Source organism: Cupressus sempervirens, chromosome 9, assembly GCF_028749045.1.
Source record: "Cupressus sempervirens isolate cs-2001-9-10 chromosome 9, ASM2874904v1, whole genome shotgun sequence".
Classification (NCBI taxonomy): Eukaryota; Viridiplantae; Streptophyta; class Pinopsida; order Cupressales; family Cupressaceae; genus Cupressus; species Cupressus sempervirens.
Genome location: NC_143126.1, coordinates 801,500,348 through 801,519,053, shown reverse-complemented (window position 1 = coordinate 801,519,053; position 18,706 = coordinate 801,500,348). Strand labels below are relative to the sequence as shown.

Genomic DNA, 18,706 nt, shown 5'->3' with positions numbered 1-18,706 from the left:
TGTTATGAGACACTATTAGAGAAAGAGGAGGAGATGGTTGAGCTAACCCAGGAGCCTGAGGTGACTGTGGACTTTCTTCAGTATACTTGGCTCTTCAAGAGTCACAGTGACAGTTGGATGAGGTTACCATGGAGTTAGAGCAGGTACAATCAACATTATCCCCAAACCTTGTTGAAATACATATTGTGGTTGGTGGTGAGTTTGCTTCCATGGTTGGGGATGAGGGACGTGATGATGTGACAGACACATCCATCCAAGATATGGGTGTAGTGGCTATGGATGAGGTAAGAGTGTCAATGGAATCGAACTCTCATTTTGATTTGCTTCCTTTTGCTAGAAGCAAATATATTTCTTCATCTCATACAGCTGATAGCATTGGACAGTTTGTGCCACATTTTCAAAGGGATCAGTTGTGGGTTGCGGGGGAGCAACTTGATGCTTCCACATATAATTTTTACTGCGCAAAGTCTTTCATGGAGTATTTTTGGAGACTTTGAGTGTGTGGGAAGATTCATATAGTGTCTGAGGGTACTCTCATTTGAGGCTCTCTTACTATTCGAAGGTTGGTGGGAAAAATTGTAGGGACTCTGTCTATCATGCTTCCCCACAAGGATTTTGAGGTTGGGTTTGCTAAGAGGGTTGCCCAGGATCCTACCCGACTAGTAGTTCAGAGTCAGAGATTAGAGCCGTCTCCTGATTCTTGGTTTCATACTGATGAGTCATTGACAATGATTGGATCTTTCTGCCAGCATTATACAATGGGGTGTGCTCGTCATTTTTCTTTTGACCCACAAGTAGAGGATTTGGTTTCACATCAATGTTGGTTGGCTCTAGTTTCGTACCATCCATTATCAGATGGGTTAGCACCATCTTTTGCAAATGGCATTAACAATTGCAAGTTAGATCGCTTGCAGTATCTGCATACCCTAGATAGTTTAGCAAGGGTTGGAATTGATATCAGTATTTTAGGTATCTATGGTTGTTACCATCTCCACAATGCAGTTGGGTATGAGTGTCAGTTTGATGGAGACTCAGGTGTGGATAGAGGTTGAGTTATGTTGTGTTGTTGCCTTCCTCAGTGCCTAGAGTTGGTTTTCAAATGATTCTGATGTTGATGTCAGTTATTTGGGTACTCGTGCTACAGGAGTTGCTTGTACACTGTAGGGATAGTATGCAATTTTACCCTTGGGATCTAGGTACTCTGTGATGTTCATTTAGCTCTAGGATTGCATGGGGACAAGCAATCTTAGAGAGGGAGGACTGTAATGTCCACATTTTTTCCCAGCATTGGAGTTTCAGGGATTAACCTAATATTGTGATCCCGTTAGGCTAATTATTGTGGATGGAGGATCTTCTATGTCCGTGGCTTGGCTTGAGAGGGTCTTATCTTCTCCACATTTCAGTAAACTAAAGGTTGGTCTTCATTTGGCTCAGATCGGACTTTGTTTGGGCTTAGGTCTGTGTACTTACTATTTGTGGTAAGTTGGTGTTGATCGAGATGGACCCTTTCAATTTTCCGAAAGTGCATTTGGTCACATGGAAAAATAATAGGGATGACTCCTATTTCAGAGAGCAAATTTAAATGATGAGTATTTTGGGAGTTATTATATTTTTAGTAGCCAACTTATTATTAATTATTAAATGGCTTATTATAAAGTCATAATTTAACTTTATAATTTCACTTAAGTTGAGAGTTAAGTTATCATTGGAAAGTATCATTTATTAATTAGTTAAGCCAAGTCAAGTGAGAGAATCTAAAGGAAGCTTCTAATTAATGTTGTGTGGTGAAGCTTCTTGAGTGAAGTTACATTTTGGCAACAAAAGGGAATTTGGAGGTTATAAATACAAGCCCATTTGTTGAGAAAAGCACGCTTAGATATTTTATTTGCTTTTGGTTGCCTTTGTGGCTTTTTCTGAGCTCTGATTTTTGTGCCCTTGCTGATATAAGGGTGTGAATTTTGAGTTGTTCAATTGGATCTACAGCTGAAGTATTGTAGCTTCAAATCTAAAATTTTGTTCTGAGTTGCATTGGCAATTGTGCTGAGGTATACAATTGGCCATTCTCCTACTGTATTTTTCTTGTGGCTAAGGAGAAGTCTATTGTTGAAGGTTGTGATCACTCCATTTCCATTGCTGAGGCATGAGATATAGGTGGAAGACTGGTGTCTATTTACTGCAAACGCCACTCTGATTTTTGGTGATCTATTGCTGCTCTGTTCAGCCATAACAGGTGTTCATACCTCTGTTGACAGTGAGTTTGTGTGTGAGATTATTCCCTGCATTCTGATTGTATAAGGATTGATGGTATGGCGTGCAAAGGAAGAACTGTGGGATTGCTGCAATTAGGCCAAATGCCGGAAGTTAACAGGTTCATTAATTTGTAATTGCTTCAATATTGTTACAGCAGTAGTATATGAAAAAACTAAGTTTATTTTGTATGAAATTCAATTGTGAATTTATAAATGATAATTGAAAGGTCAATATGGCAGCGCACTTTTAATTTCAGTAGTAATTATTTAATTAATCTTGAACTATTAAAGGATGATTGCCAAGTGTTTGATTAAATGCCAAAATATGGAGTTGTAAAAGAAATTCGCTGATTGTGTAAGTTATAACCAGCTAGGGTTATTACAGCTAACTTAGAAAATAATAAAATGGAATGGCATGTTTCCACACAAAAACTGATGTTTATTTTACATCATTTTCCACCAAAGCTGACGTCTCTCTATATATTATACATTCTGACAAAGGGATATCATTAACACACCTTAAGCCAAGACGAATTTGTGCAGCTTTGTTCTTTGAACCAAACTGAGTCATCTTTTCATGCAACTTCAAGCTTGCCTAGAGAGAAAATAATCAAATGAGAACAAAAGTCTATCACATGAACCATGACAGAACAAGTCCAGAGTAAAATCCCAAAAAAACACTTAAAAACTGACCTCTGCAAAATGCTGATCTCGCAATTCAAACCAGACCGTATCATGCTCATCTAAAAGAACCTCCTTTCTTTCTTTATCTCCTGTCTGTGTAGTAATCTGTCTAAAAGAAAAACTGTTACCTCAAAAAAAAATACCAATAAAGTAACTTTTTAGAAGTTATGGATAAATGGCTTGATTCTCTAAGTTGAATCTTCCCAGAGTAGAAAACTAGAATATATTGTCACACTACAAAAATGTTAATACATAGCAAAGAGAATAGTGAACTTCTATGTTAATTTTCTGAAGACCATAACTATCTCGGTGCACAAAAAAGCCAAATATCAACGAGAAATTGCATGCTACCACATCAGATTTTGAGAATGTCATATTGAATCATTTTATTATTGATTGACTCTAGGAAAGGCATATAAACATTCATGAAGACAGAAATAATGAACAAAGTTACAACATAGAAAACCCATAAACAAGCATTTATAAAAAAATTACAAAAGATTACCTCATACACATGTTTGTTGCCTTCCATATTCAGTAAATCATGGCACATGGCATCATATGTCCATTCATGTATCACTGGAGCAATCTAACTCATGCAGAATTGAACATCTCTAGTAAATAAACTAAATAAAAAATATAAGCTAAAATGCTCTAAGCAAATGACGCAAAAGTCAAGTATAATTATTCTTAAAAGAAGGAAATGATAACAAACTTGATCAATGGATCTGTCAACAATGAGTAGATCGCAGGTTTCCGCCTGTGGGTAGTTGGGTATAGAAGATTTATACTTAATAAGACAATTCCAGAGTGCCGCTGCAAGTTTTGTTGGAACTAAATCTCGAAAGGTGGTAGCAGTTGTGGCATCCATAGCTGATCTGGCAGCACGAAACCTGACGAGTGGAAACTCCTAAAATATTTTTTATGAATAAGAAGAAAAGGGAACTAGTTAGAACAATCCTTGCATGCTTCAGACCTGAACAAATATTTCATGAATATAACTCAGACTTGTGTAAATTACATCGAAATCATCCTACAGAAAATAGCTGATTCTGAAGATGATTAGGTGCAGACTCAATTTTCTATCACCAAAACAAGCTAAATTTTTTAATTTTATTTACTAAATATATATTTGTGATGATATAGTCCTAAGAAACATCAAAAACATTGGATCAAGATCCAATCACATTAAAGAAACCAAATAACAAACAAAATCATGCCCATTAATAAACACCAAACAATTATTCGAACTATATTTTAATTTGTAAATTTCACAAAAACTTGGGAGCGTCAAATGCAACTATAATAGATAATGCAAAACAAAAGTAAAAGAAGAGAGTTGTAGTGCTTCTCCAGTTTGCATTTCTGTACGACATCCTGATGGATGTGTGTTTGACTTTTCTTTCTTGTAATGTGTGATCATGATGGACCAGTGTGAGGCTTGTACCTTTGGGGTGATCTGATTTATGCCATTGCATAGACAGGTTATTTATGCCTTTATGTCTGGATGTGAAAACCATTCTGTTGTGGCTAGTTGTGTACATGATTTGTGATGTTGGATCTTTTGAGTTTGAGGGCTCATTGTGTTCTTGGTGTTTGGATCTGAGCTTGACTCGCTTGTGTGGATCGATGTGAGGTTCGTACCTTCAGAGTTGCCATTGCATCTACAAGATACTTATGCTTTTATGTCTGGTTGTGAGAACCATTGTGTTGTGGCTAGTTGTGTACATGATTTGTGATGATGGATCTTCTGAGGTCTTTATTTTGACTTTTGAGGGCTCATTGTGTTCTTGGTGTTTGGATCTGAGCTTGACTCATTTATGTGATTCGGTGATTATTCCCATGTTATGACTTTATATTGGTATTGTGAGATACACCTAGTTCAGGTCATGGCGGTGCTCATTCCAGAATATAGTTACAAGACTTGAACTAACCTCAAACTCAGCCAACTGGTCTCGGGCTTGGACTCGGGCTCAGCTTCAGTACTTGACAAGAACTTGGCAAATAGAAAAACCTGAATACAACAAGGCTTGGCGTGGAGTTTGGTGAGGTCTAGCTCCAATATACATTGGACGCCAACAGTAATTCAGGTTCCTTATTTAATTACTATGCATAAGAATTGACAATAATAATTTGCAAGTGTTATAATTCCAAATCAATAACTTGATCGTAGCTTTGTTAGTAGTTCTTTACTGGCACTATTTATTACAGCATTCTTATGTTCTGAAAATACCAAAAAACACATAATTCTCAAAAATAAAGAATTGCAAGAACAATTGAAACTCTTCAACATAATTTTACAGTGAGCCAATAGGCTCTTTACACACCGTAATGCTAGCATATAACTACAATTTTTGGGGCAGGCACGACATGTTTGCAAGACCTATCGTTAGCTATGCTAACAGGGTCTGCATCTGAGTTAAATAGGGGCTTAGATGAACTACTCTCAGGCTGAGACATTATGTTGTTGCTAAAATACAAGCATCTACAATAAACCATAAAGAAAATCAAACACTACAGATTCTTACTTTTTCAAGTTTTTCATCAACATAAAATGGAACAAATTAAAGACTAATACAAATGTAAACAAAATAGAAACCGAAATATGATTCATGAATGTAGAAAATTCAGAATACAGAGAAAATGTAATTTACCTCTTCAAAATTGAAGAAAAATAAAAAAATGTGACCCAAATCTGTAAAGGACTCCCCCAAATGCTTCTTTTAGCTCCTAATGTGTGAGTGCAAACTACAAACTTGCACAAACAATCAGCAATCAATATATGAGAGCCAATCAATTTGTTAATCTATTTTCTACAACCCTAATACTATTCTCTCAACCCTTTTTTTCTCTCTTCTTTGTGTTTCCAAGTCATGGAATGATCTTTTTAGGACTAAGACAAGGGATATAAACCAAAAAAAAATGTAAAAGCAATTAAAAATAGTATTCTTTTTTAACTTTATATCCTTGCTAACCGCGACAAAGTCCGACAAGTCTAGGTAAGACTTGGCCGACTCTAAGTCCAAAGCCAAAAAACACTAGAGCTTGGACTCGGCGCAAGACTCGAAGTGTCACATAACACTATTCGGCCAAGTCTAAGTCGAAAGCCAAAAAAACTAGAACCCAGACACAGCACAAGACTCGCAAAGTCGCATAACACTATTCCAGATTATTGTTGTGGTATGTAGCTTATAGTGTAAGTGACGGTTCCACTAATATATCTACTAGTGGCAATTCGATTTTGATTGTACCATGGGGATGTTATTCCATGATTATCCATGAGATGTCATTAGGTGGTTGCATTGTGTGATGCATTTCATCATCATACCTTATTTCAGTTACTGCAGCATTGTTGATTTATATGTTCGATTATGTTGTTATTAGTGTTTTAATCATATTTGATATATGTGATGCAAGAGCATCCCAAGGTAGTTGGCTATCCTGCACGATTAAGGGGCTTAAGTAGGGTTGAGTGGACCTATTTGGGTCTTTGGTAATTAATTTTGATGTATTTAATAAGTATTGTAAGCCTTTAAAGGCATTTGGTATTTAATTTCTATTGGAGGCCGACTTGTGGCTCTTCAAGTATTTAATGTTAGGTTTATTTAGTTTTTAGCATTCTGGGCCGACCTATGGCTTAGATTGGTATAAGTAGGGGTTGTGGTGAAGTCTTTAGTCATTATTCATCCATCTTGGAGAAGAGGAGATGGTAGAGGAGCGAAATCTTGAGAAGGCTAGTAGCTAATGCTTGGGAAACAAGGAGATTGTTTGGTGGGGTTGCGAGTACCCGTTGGATCTTCCTTGGAGGTTTCTACTAGAGTGTGGATCTAGACTAGCTAAGGTTTGGATTGGATCTTGAAGGTTCTTACAGAACTATTACTTGCTCTGTAATTAGCCGTAATCGGGAAGGCCTTACAGCCCGACACATCGCATGTAATCAGTTATATCTATGAATAAATTATTGTGACTTGGCTTCAAATCTTGCATTGTTGTTTATCTTCCGTTGTGTGGTTATTTGTCGGGGGCTAGGACATCTCCTTTGAGGATTCTCCTACCTTGCACTACATCAAGTGGTATCAAAGCGAAGGTTGTTCCTAAGTGTGTAGACCGAGCGCTGAAGTTGAGGCAATTTGCACTAGGGTTTTATGAAGTGGATTTATCAAGGTTTGCAAAAATCTTGGAAGATGCCTCCGAGAAGATTGGACCCTAGGGCGATTGATGATCTTAGTGATGTTGTGGAAGATTGGACCCTAGGGCGATTGGTATGCTAAATATTTCTTTAGTCGAGGATGCTTATCACAATGCTTTGAGAGTAAGAAGCTAAAGAGGAAGAATCAACGTAGTTTCCAAGGGAAGGAGAAGCAGGACTAATTGGCAAAGGCTAAACCAAGTGTAGAAGATGAACCAAAACCTGTTAAGCAAAAGAGAAGGACAGGTAGAGGTGTGTTTAAGGGCAATTGTTTCAGATGTCATGAAGAAGAACATAGATCTTATGAGTGTCCACAGAAGGATGGTGATAGAAGAGTTGCTGCTATGAATGAGTTTGAAGACCATGAATCTGAGCAAGGAGAGAGTTTATTTGCTCGGCGAGTATTGGTTGGTCAGAGGGAATCTTGTCAAAGGAATAATTTGTTCAAGACTTGTTATAAGTCTAGTGGTAAAGTCTGCAATGTCATTATGGATGGTGGTAGTACTGATAACCTTGTTGCTGAGGAGATGGTTCAAAAACTTGGTTTGAAGAGAGTGAGACATTCTTATCCTTATAGGATTGGCTGGTTAAGAGGTGAGCATTCTTTGGAAGTGAAGGAGCAATGCCTTGGTGATTTCTAGATTGGGCAGTATAAGGATCAAGTGTTGTGTGATATTGTGGACATGAACAGTTGTCATGTGTTGCTTGGTAGACCTTGGGAGTATAATTGCAACCCTGTGCATGATTGTGTCAAGAATGCTTTTACTATTGAGAAAGGTGGCAAGAAGCATTCCCTAATTCCTTTGCAGAATGAAGAGATCAGTAGAAGGAACCTGAGTATTAGCAATCAAGTTAAGTTGGCAAATTCTGAAATGTTTAGCGATTCGTGTGGGCAGAAAACCTGTGGAACACCAAGGATGAAGGTGAAGAAGTAGAAGAAGAGAAAGGGAAAGAGTGTACAAGTTGAAGAGTTAGAGGACATGCATGTGAAGAACTAGTTTTGGATTTATGTGTTGAATCCCGGAAGATGTTCTTCCAGCTACTAAGAACATCTTTTTGCACCTAGGGAGTCTGATGCATGAGCATATCGAGGTAGTTGGCTATCCTGCATAATTAATGGATTTTAGTAGGGTTGAGTGGACCTATTTGGGTCTTGGGTAATTAATTTCGATGTATTTAATAAGTAAGCCTTTAGAGGCATTTGGTATTTAATTTCTGTTGGAGGCCAACTTGTGGCTCTTCAAGTATTTAATGTTAGGTTTATTTAATTTTTAGCATTATGGGCCGACTTGTGACTTAGATTGGTATAAGTAGCGGTAGTGGTGAAGTCTTTAGTCATTATTCATCCATCTTGGAGAAGAGGAGGTGGTAGAGGAGCGAAATTTTGAGAAGGCTAGTAGTTGAGGCTTGGGAAACAAGAAGATTGCTTGGTGGGCTTGCCAGTATCCATTGGATCTTCCTTGGAGGTTTCTACCAGAGTGTGGATCTGGACTAGCTAGGGTTTGGATTGGATCTTGAGGGATCTTGTAGAACTATTACTTGCTTTGTATTTAGTCGTAACTGGGAAGGCCTTACAACTCGACACATTGCATGTAATCAGTTATATCTATGAATAAATTATTGTGACTTGGCTTCAAATCTTGCATTGTTGTTTATCTTCCGTTGTGTGGTTATTTGTTGGGGGTTAGGACATCTCCTTTGGGGATTCTCCTACCTTGCACTGCATCAATATGTTATGATGATTATCATTGATTCCTATTTTATTGTGCCTTATATGTTGTTGGGTATTTCGATTGTTTACTTTCACTGATTTATGCTTATATGTCGTAAAATGATTTATTTAAATACAATGTTAATTCAAAAGATATAATATTCACTGCTACACTTGCACAATTGCTATGCATTATGCCCTTTGTGCTTGTAAGAAGTGAGATAACATCATAGTCACTCATTCGTGAGATCTACACGATGTAATGCTCTCCTTTGCTAGTTGTTATCATCTTTGTTGTAATGCCACAATTTTGATAAAGTGATTTTATTTAATTAATTAATTAAGTGGTCCCAAAAATTTAAAAAAGGGCTTCATTAATTAATTATTTTAGTTATAATATAGAGGGCCGAAATAATAATATAATAGTTCAATTAAGATAATTTCTATATGGCCCCAAAATTATTAATAATCTCTCTTAGGCCCATTTTTAATTGATTAGTTGGTAGTGTCTTGGTTGTATCGACACATTTGTAATCCTTAGTGAAGTTTCTCAGAGCCATATGTAAGGCCGAGTTAGTCATAGTTGTAGGTATGCGAATTTGGTATCTTCTTGTGTATGTGAATTCCAATTGGAGTTCAATTGTTTGCCATTTCAGAGGTGAAAATCCTCCCTACTTAGCATCGGCACTTTCGGTGGGAGTAACTCCTCACCTTATTCTGCTCAGCTCTTGGTTCAAATTATTATAATATGAAGTGCTATCATTATTGAATACAATACCCTCTTGTCTATACAGATCTCCATCTCTATGCACAATGCTTAATAGTAGAAAAATCTATACAAAATATAACATTTATGTGACATTATTTTCCTTTCTTATACTTTAGGTTATATTTTATATAAATACTATTAAGATGTTTGAAAGTGGTCTCAAATTCAAAAGAGTTTTAGTGAAGATTTTAGATTATGGGAAATTCTCAAAAATCCAAACTCAGCCAAATTTCAAGAATCAGCACGCCTCCATCAATGTTATCTTCTGCAACTTTTCTTGGCTTTCCAAGATAAATTTGATATTGGAACAAGGATTTTCCAAGGATTCTAATTCATATCATCACAAATCTCTTGACTCCAACTCCATATCCTTGACTAGCTTCATCCAACTCTCACTTGTGTCCTTGACTGACTTGACTACCCAGTGAGTCAAAGTTGCTCAAACTCATCTGTAAGACTCGGCAACCTGAAAATTACTTCTGAACAAAGGCTACCAGGGACAACTACCCCACTAAACTAAGAAACATGCTACTCTTAGGGATATTGTGTATTCTAATTTCTAATTAGTAATTCGATATTCAAAACTTCAATGTTCATTGTTAAATGTTCAAGTAATCAATATTTGGCATTTGCAATGATCAAGTGTCATACTATGGAATGATTTAGTTTTACAAATCTGTATATTTCTCAATTTTTTGTATATATAATGTGTATACACAAACACACCCGTACCCATTTGCACCCAAACCCCAAAAAAAAATTCACACCCAGCCCACCTATCCCCAAATCCGAATAAAGTTTTATTCACAGACCTGTTTAAAAAGTGACAGTGGGTATACTGAAAAATATAGGATGTGTTGCCTTGTGAATAAACATAGAAAAATCTTAGATATTAATTCAGCTTACAGGCTCTGTACATGTCAAGGAACAGTCGACAGTATCAAAATGCAGTGGCAACCTTATTTAGGTACAAGTGAATAACAGATTATAAACTTGGGATTCACCATAAATGACAATGGCAAGGCACCAGTAAGGCAATATAGGAGGTTGTTGAACATGCCAATAACTAACATGATAATACAAACTATTGTTAGTGTTTTCATACCTTCATAGAAAAGAGAGCAATCAATGCATAAACATCATTTTTTTCTTAAGCACCCAATGATACTGTGAGTAATATAATGTGAAAAACAGAATGTCCTTCAAATTAATATTCCTCAAAGTTTGCAAAATAAATACATGCTCTATGAGTAATATCAAACTAACACATAATTACATGATACGAACAATGGACTCTTGATTGTACGCAGATCACACAAACACTAAGAATCCATGTCACTTATAACAGGAAGTGTTTTCCTTCAAAAGACAACAGATAATTTTTTATCATAAAGTTTTAATCATCTGCAGCAAGAATTGGAAGCTAAATAGTTTGGATTTTAAGGATTAATTCTTTGTTCTCTGGTCAAAAATCCAAATATTGTAAAGGTGAATGTAAAAGACATGTCCTATAAGAATCTCAAAATAAAAATAAAAACATCAGGAAGTGAGATGAAAATCAAGAATAAACTATATATATATATATATATATATATATGATACCATTAGAATGTGTTCCAAATGGACAGATTAGAAATTATATATCTTATGTAAGCATTCTAGCTTATGATTTCTTAAGGAAAAACAATCTTGACCAGGGCATAATGTAATGTACACTCGTTGAAATAGAGTATATTATTAGATAAAAATAATTAACTAAATTATTAAAAAAAACAAAAAAGAGAATTATTAATTCACTTTACCTATCAAGGTCAAGTGATTGAGATTGTCTCGTCATACATTACCTCAGGGTTAAGTTCTTTGGCCCTCGCTTCAGCATGAAGCCCACTCACATGCCTAGGAGCCAAGGGGATGGGCTCCCTCACCCTTTTGGAGAGACAGTGCTTCGGGCATCACTTTCAAGCTTAGTTACCGATTTGGGATACGAATCCGATTCGGGCACGTGAATTGGATCCGTGGATTCGTGATTTTTTTTTTTTTCCTGATTAGGATTCGTGGAGGATTCGTGAATATATATATATTACTGATCTTGCCCAAGCCCCAACTAGTAACAGATATATATATATATATATATATATATATATATATATATATATATATATATATATATATATATATATATATATATATATATATATATATATATATATATATATTATTTATTTGTTTCTCTCATTTATTAGTATATATAATGCATAAAAAGGTCATTTTAGCACTAGAAAGCAAAAAAATATATTTAAAAAAGTCATATTAAATAACTTAGACTCACTTAAACCTGTCAATCCTTGAGGATTCATGCTGGATCCTTGAGGATTCGTGCCTGGATTCATGCAGATCCGAGCAGGATCCTTGTTTTACACAGTGGATTCGTCAGGATTCGTGGGCCATGAATCCGGACGAATCCACTATGTAAAACAAGGATCCTGCCCGGATCTGGACGAATCAAGGCACGAATCTGGATCCGGATCGGACCCGAATCCGGATCCGGCCTCTAGGGCACGAATCCGGTGACTAAGCTTTCAAGACACTGAGTCCAAGTTATCTCTCTTGGACTCTCTAGTCAAACTGACAGTTCTATACGGCTCAATGGTTTGGGGACCTTCGCTTCTCGACTCTTACTGGGCATCTATCGAGCGAGTCCAGACACCTCCTCCGTCGGATCATCAGATGTCACCGGTACACCCCACACAATATTATTTTGGCTGAGTTCGGGGCTCACCCTTTCAAGGTTAGCACTATCTTTTATTTGATCTAGTTTCTACGCCACCTCAAGGGCTTTGCAGACTCTGCGGACATCTATCACAGATACTCCTACCTCGCATACTACTCCTCCGTAGACATCACCAACTTTGATTTGAAACCCAAAGCTCGCAGCTGGTATACCCAGCCCACTACCTTACTTAGCTCGATTGGGATTGATATTGATCATCTCCCTCCTTACTAGTTCTTACTGGATGCTCCCGCTCATTTGCTCCCCTGACAGGAGTTAAACGAGCATGTCAGACTTGACATATACAGACAATACATCACCACGACCTAGATTAACCCGCATGGGGTTCTGCGTTCACGGATGGCCTTCTACTTGGAGCACTTTCTTGAGATCCGTGATGGAATATTGTACGCCCTTTCTACTTGAGTAGGTGTTGGGGTCACGCCCTCTATATCTCCCTAGGGTCTTTCAAAGTTGGTTCAAACAAGCCGTGATGCCAGATGGACCACTACTTGACCAGAGAAGATTAGATTTCCCACCTTTGCACTTTATCAAAGACGGAGATTGAGATCCATTTCATCTTTAGATGCCTCATCTACAATGAGATCAGAGGCAGGTTCCAATGCTTATTTAGAGACTGTAGAAGTTTTTCGGCTTTCTTCAGTTACCCCAACCAATGGAGCTTAGCCCTTTATCTCCGTGAGACTTTGCAACTTTGTGACCACACTTTATGGCTCATGTTTCCTCATAGTCAGGCCTCAAATCAGCTCATCACCACCTTTTTTCTGCCTATGTCACCCTCCAGGGGCATGAAGCGGCCACCGAATACACCCACCTCAGGACAAATAAGATTTGTTAGACCACGTCGTGGATTATCAGGGAGCGACATCCTACTCCTAGTGCTACTCAAAATCGAGCTAGGACCCCTAGTCTTCCCTGGTCTTATCCTTCGGTGATAGATTTCTTTGTACCGAGAAAGGATATTTAGTCCTTTTGTCGTCTACTGGTTCTTGTTTCCTCTCTTTGCTTTGTTGCTCGCTCTTTCTCGGACACTGTTTGATGCTCTTGTTGGGTTGCTCTTCTTCCTTGGTGCATCTTCTAATCCCTTGGACCCTTTGTTGGTCTTTTGTCGGACATTCATATCATTATCTTATCTCCTAGCTAAAATCTAGTTAAGCTTAATGAATGGTCAAAAGGCATAAAATGAGAAGTTGTAGCTCCGTCAAATATGAGAAATATGAGAAATAAAAGGGAGAGAGAGAAACTGCATTTGAAAGGGGGTATAGGGAGAGAAGGAAGAAAGAAAGGAGCAAAGGAATTGAGGAAGCCTTAACAGAAGAAGAAAGTTGCAAGAATATAAGGAAGCAACTCTTTAAAGGAACAACAATCATAAGTGTTGTGACCCTTTCGAAGGATGGTAATTGTGAAAAGTTGTGACCATATAGTTGTGGCCCTCCTTGTACTGGAGGATATAACAGGGAGAAGGTTTCATTTGAGGAGATAAAAAGGTGAGATCAATTTGGGGAATAATATATTATTCTCAAAAGCAACAATAAAAAGTGGTGAATCGGTTCTTATGAAAGGTGGTTACACTTCCACCAATAACGTATAAAGGAGACTTCATTCAAAGAATTATAGGGGACACCATAAATAGAAGATCAAAGGCAAACATAGAGAAGAATAAAATAACAAGTATGAAATGGTATATTTCCCTTAAACATCATGGAAGACAATTCAAATAGCCTTAGTGCTCATAAAGAGTAGATCAGTTCACAATAGATTGGCAATCAAGCACACAAATCAAATAAGAGAACTATTAACTGTAAACAACAACTTCTTGTTCATTTGTCGTATGCATGTGTAGACATGATGAAGATATTAACTAACATAAGATCTCTTATGTGTTTGGTGTGATAATGTGAAATCCACATTCAAACCATTAATCTATTTCTAATAGAACAAGCAATCATATAAGGAAGAGAAGGTGTAACGAAGGGGGGCAGTTATAAGATCATTGTCTAAGAGGGCCAAAACAAGTGGATGTCCAATGTGCTTGCCACTAGGGTCGAGGATGAATGTCTACACTTGGGCTTAGATAGGAGGATTGCATGGGCCCCTATAGCAATCTCCTCTCCCAACTCTATAGGTTATCATCTATCAATTAAAGTGGTGACTAATGACCAGGGAAAGCAGATACAAGTTGCTCACTAGGTGGACCACCCTAAGTGTCTACCCTTGGGCTTAGTGTGAGGATAGCTTTAAGTGGACCTATCATGCTTCCTCCTCCAAACTATATTGTAATTGAATACTTGGTAGTAATATAAATATGGTCAATTTATTCATTTTGAGATAATTATATGTTCCCATCTAACCCTGACGATTGAAAAGTACATATTTATATATCACTTGTTGGGGTTCGAAGATTTAAATCTAGTTTTATATTGTTCAAAGGGATATTTTCCAAAGATGTGTCTCTAACCATGTCTCATCTCTTGCTTTTTCATTGCATTTGTGATTCTAGTAAAAATTTTAAGGTACCTTTAAAAGGAGATATTACACATTATTTGGGTACCCTCTAAAGGTAATCTCATCTCACCATCCCCGACATGTTGCAGAAAATTAACCTATCAACATCACGAGTTTGGACTTGGTAGTGTTTGCATGTCTAAAATTCCTTGCTATCTCTAGGTCCCCAACTCCTAATGACTTTCTTTGTATGTCCTTTCAGATTTGTAGATGAAAGGATACCCTTATCTATTTGCTTTGAGAATGAAGCATACCATTCACTTGAACCCTACTATCCATCATGGATCATGAGGTATCCCCAAACCTAGATCCTTGAAACTTTTACATTTTGCACTATCCACAGTCACCTACCTCTGTACACAACCCAAAGCAATATTAATGAACCAATGTGATGCAAGGAAGGTTGATTCAAGGGACTAGGCAAGGTCTAAACTAGTCTAGGTGAGTTCCACAAGCCAAATTGGTTCCAATATAGGTCAGGACACAAGGTAATAGGTGAAGAACTTTTCACCAATCCACCTAACACTCTCAAAACCCGTACTCCCACTCCCACACTCACAAATCACTCTAACTCCAATTTAACTTTTTACTTAACCTTCAAACCTTACAAGAAACCCTAGGATCTTTTCACAATTACCACTCCAAGACAAATAAGGTATTAGAGATCATTGTTGACTAGTCTCCGTCCACATCCCAAGTTACAAGCTTCAATTCCAATACCCACATCAATAAATTGTTGATAGACCTAAAACAAACATAGTAGAATTAGGCCTCCAAACTTAGTTTTTGTCCAATAACATCAAATCTTTCCAAACAACACCCGAACAAATTAGGGATTTGGATAAACATTCGGGAGAACTACAAGACTCCATGATTCGAGATTCCCATCTGATTTCTAAGGCACAAAGCCCCAATTTGGTCAAATAATGAGGGTTTTGAACTATGACAACTAGAGCTTCCAAAATCTTTAGGTCCTAGTGGCAACCTACACAAATTGACTTCACGAACACCTCAAAGACAATTAAAACAACCATCTTCCACCTTCCAAGTCTTCCTACACCTCCAAAACCCTCTGCTATTATAGCTTGCTCCGTTCACCTAGCTAGTTACATCCACATGCATAGCCACAAATTACTCCATTTTGTTAGTAAATTGAGTGGCAAGAAATTTGATCAAATAACCCCTAATCTATATGCCTATCCCTCAAATGACAAAGAATTGAAATTTTCCACTAGTGAATTTAGAAGGAATAGGCCATTTTATTCAAAACCCTAGTCACAAGTCAAAATAGACCAGCTAACACAAATAATTCTACCAAACTCACCAATTAAACTTCCTTAATCAATTGACGAATGCAGAACAAGTGTAACAACCTCCTCCACATATTCAAGCCATTGACCAGTGTTAGTGCTCAAACAAATTGCAAGTTGCAGGTCAAAATGCTTAAGTAATGACTTCCCTCCTCCCCCTATGTACATCATGAGAAAGTGACGACTTCCAAATGATTATCACTTGTACTTCTAAAAGTTATTGAAAGGTGACGATCTTTCAATAACTTAAACTTCTATTATGATAGAAGTTATAGATGATAGACATCTATAACTTGCATAGTAGATTAAGTTCCTTAAAAAGACCATGGCCTTCTAAGATTAAGCTTCTTAGCCAAACCATGAATGTTCATATGGTAAGCATTATTGAAAATGCATGTGCACATATCTTATGAACATTTTGAGTACTTGGTGAATGTTATGAAAATTGATGTCCAGGAGGCCACTACTCAGAGCACTTGGTGAATATCATGAGACTTGATGTTTAGGAGGCCATTACTCGTAATATCATGAGATTAAATATACATGGTGGATATCTTCTAATCAAAGATATTCTTAAAACTTGTCATTCCTAGTTTTACATTGAAGTAATATTATACAGAGTTAATACTTCCTAGCTAAGAGGGAGTGTTGATGTTTGGTACCTTCAGCCAAATAAACCTATGAGACTAAACTTGAAGATATATATATATATATATATATATATATATATACACTTAAATTGTCATTATATTAATGAATAGACATGTCTCATGAAGGGACATGTCTCTTCTTGGTTTATTCTCCATACAAATACAAAGAGATTGTTGCCTTCAGAAAATACATACTAAAAAGGCAGTGTTATTACATTTGCAGCGATCCTCATAAAACAACGGGTTTGATCAGATATATCTTGCACGTGGTGTCCTAGAAGTGATGTCGGAAGCACTGTCTCTCATAGTTGGCGTAATCACCAAAAAATCGACGAGTTTCAAGTAATCGCTGAGTTTTTGGGACCAACGAGTTTTACATGAATTCACTCACGACTTGGTAGACAAAATCAGCGCTGAGTTTTTCGGACTGGCGAGTTTTTCCTGGATTCACTCGCAACTTGGCAAGCGAAAACATCGCTGAGTTTTTGCAAAAAGTCGCGAGTTTTTCAGAAAAAATACTTCTTAAAAAAAAATTTTAAAATTGGTTTTTTTTGTTAAAAACGAAAGGTAAAAAGCCTATATATATTATATAAAATGGAAAATTACAGAATACTGGTAGAGCTGGGAAGAGGAAAATGTGAATGTAATCATGTATTTACTTCTACTTCGACACAAACTATTTACTATTTTGCTTTCTATCATCAACATTCCGCATGAGAATGCGATGTTGTACCCACTATATATCTAAACTCTGCTTGTTTCTTTTGAGGTCTCTTTAATTAACTCATCACATGCTTCTCATTGAAGTTTGCAAAAAACAAATTAAATTAAATTAAATTTAAGTGGTTTTTTAGGTTCTCGAGATTTTTTTGAAAAACTAGCTTTGTTTTTCCCATTTTTTTATGGAGGGCTAATTGAGTTGTTGTCGAGTGAGAGTTTTCCTACAATGTTGTCTCTCAAGCAATGCAAGGGAACCCAAGACCTTGTTAATAACCCAGGGTGGTATGGTCGGTCTCATTCTAAAATGGGTTCCCAAAAATCTAACCCCAAATAAGTGTAAGTAGATAAGATCTCGATCTCGATCTCCTCACCCTAGAAGAAGTGTTGACGGGAGGTCTTCAAACAGTTGAAGACCATAACCCGGGTCTTACCCAGGATAACCATGATCTGTCTCAAGTCATAGAAGGAAGCCAAATTGTCTAGGAGACAATGAAGCCCCTCAGGGAATGTGATGTCCCCTTTCTGGCAGGCTTCAAGAGCTTGGTTATGTTAGCTCATCATTGCGACCTTTATGAGCTAACAACTGAATTTGGGGGTCTCTAGGCATCCACTTACTATCTATAGTAAGTTAGGAAAGTTGGTTTTCTTTTTTCACAATGCACTGTGGTGATACCTTGGGTCTAGCTATTTCAATATCTAAGGGAACATTGACAGTTTCTTGGTTGAGAGTTTAATGAAAGTTATTTATTAAGTTCTACTTAATTGAATAACTTTATAAGTAATTATTATAATACTTCAAGAAATTATGTTATTAAAATAACCTAATTATGCAACAACAACAAAAAAGCAAAAATATTTTAAGTGAAAAGTGTGAATTTGAAGCCTCTAGCCGTTGGGTGTGAGGAAGAAGCCATTGAATTAAAATATTATAAAAGCAAGCTCTTGGTGATGAAAAAAGATCATCCTATGCATTTCATTATCTTGATGAATTTGGAGTTGACAGTTTGTGCATTCTATTGTTGCTATAAGGGGTTTGAAATTCTGAATTGATCCATGCTAGAGGGGTGACATGATTGCTGAGATAGAAACGACTGATAAGTTCTAAGAGCATATAAGAATTAACATGGG

General features: G+C 36.9%; 1 protein-coding gene across 1 annotated transcript in view; it reads right to left on the bottom strand.

Annotated features, from left to right (window-relative positions):
• Positions 1 to 18,706, bottom strand: part of LOC149541130 (SNARE-interacting protein KEULE-like) — a 292,714-nt gene that overhangs the window by 195,960 nt on the left and 78,048 nt on the right. The window contains exons 9-12 of the mRNA XM_089802124.1: positions 3,649 to 3,843; positions 3,439 to 3,522; positions 2,943 to 3,038; positions 2,768 to 2,844 (exon numbers count right to left, since the gene is read on the bottom strand). Of these exons, the coding sequence (XP_089658250.1) occupies positions 2,768 to 2,844; positions 2,943 to 3,038; positions 3,439 to 3,522; positions 3,649 to 3,843 (452 nt within the window). The remainder of the gene's footprint in view (positions 1 to 2,767; positions 2,845 to 2,942; positions 3,039 to 3,438; positions 3,523 to 3,648; positions 3,844 to 18,706) is intronic.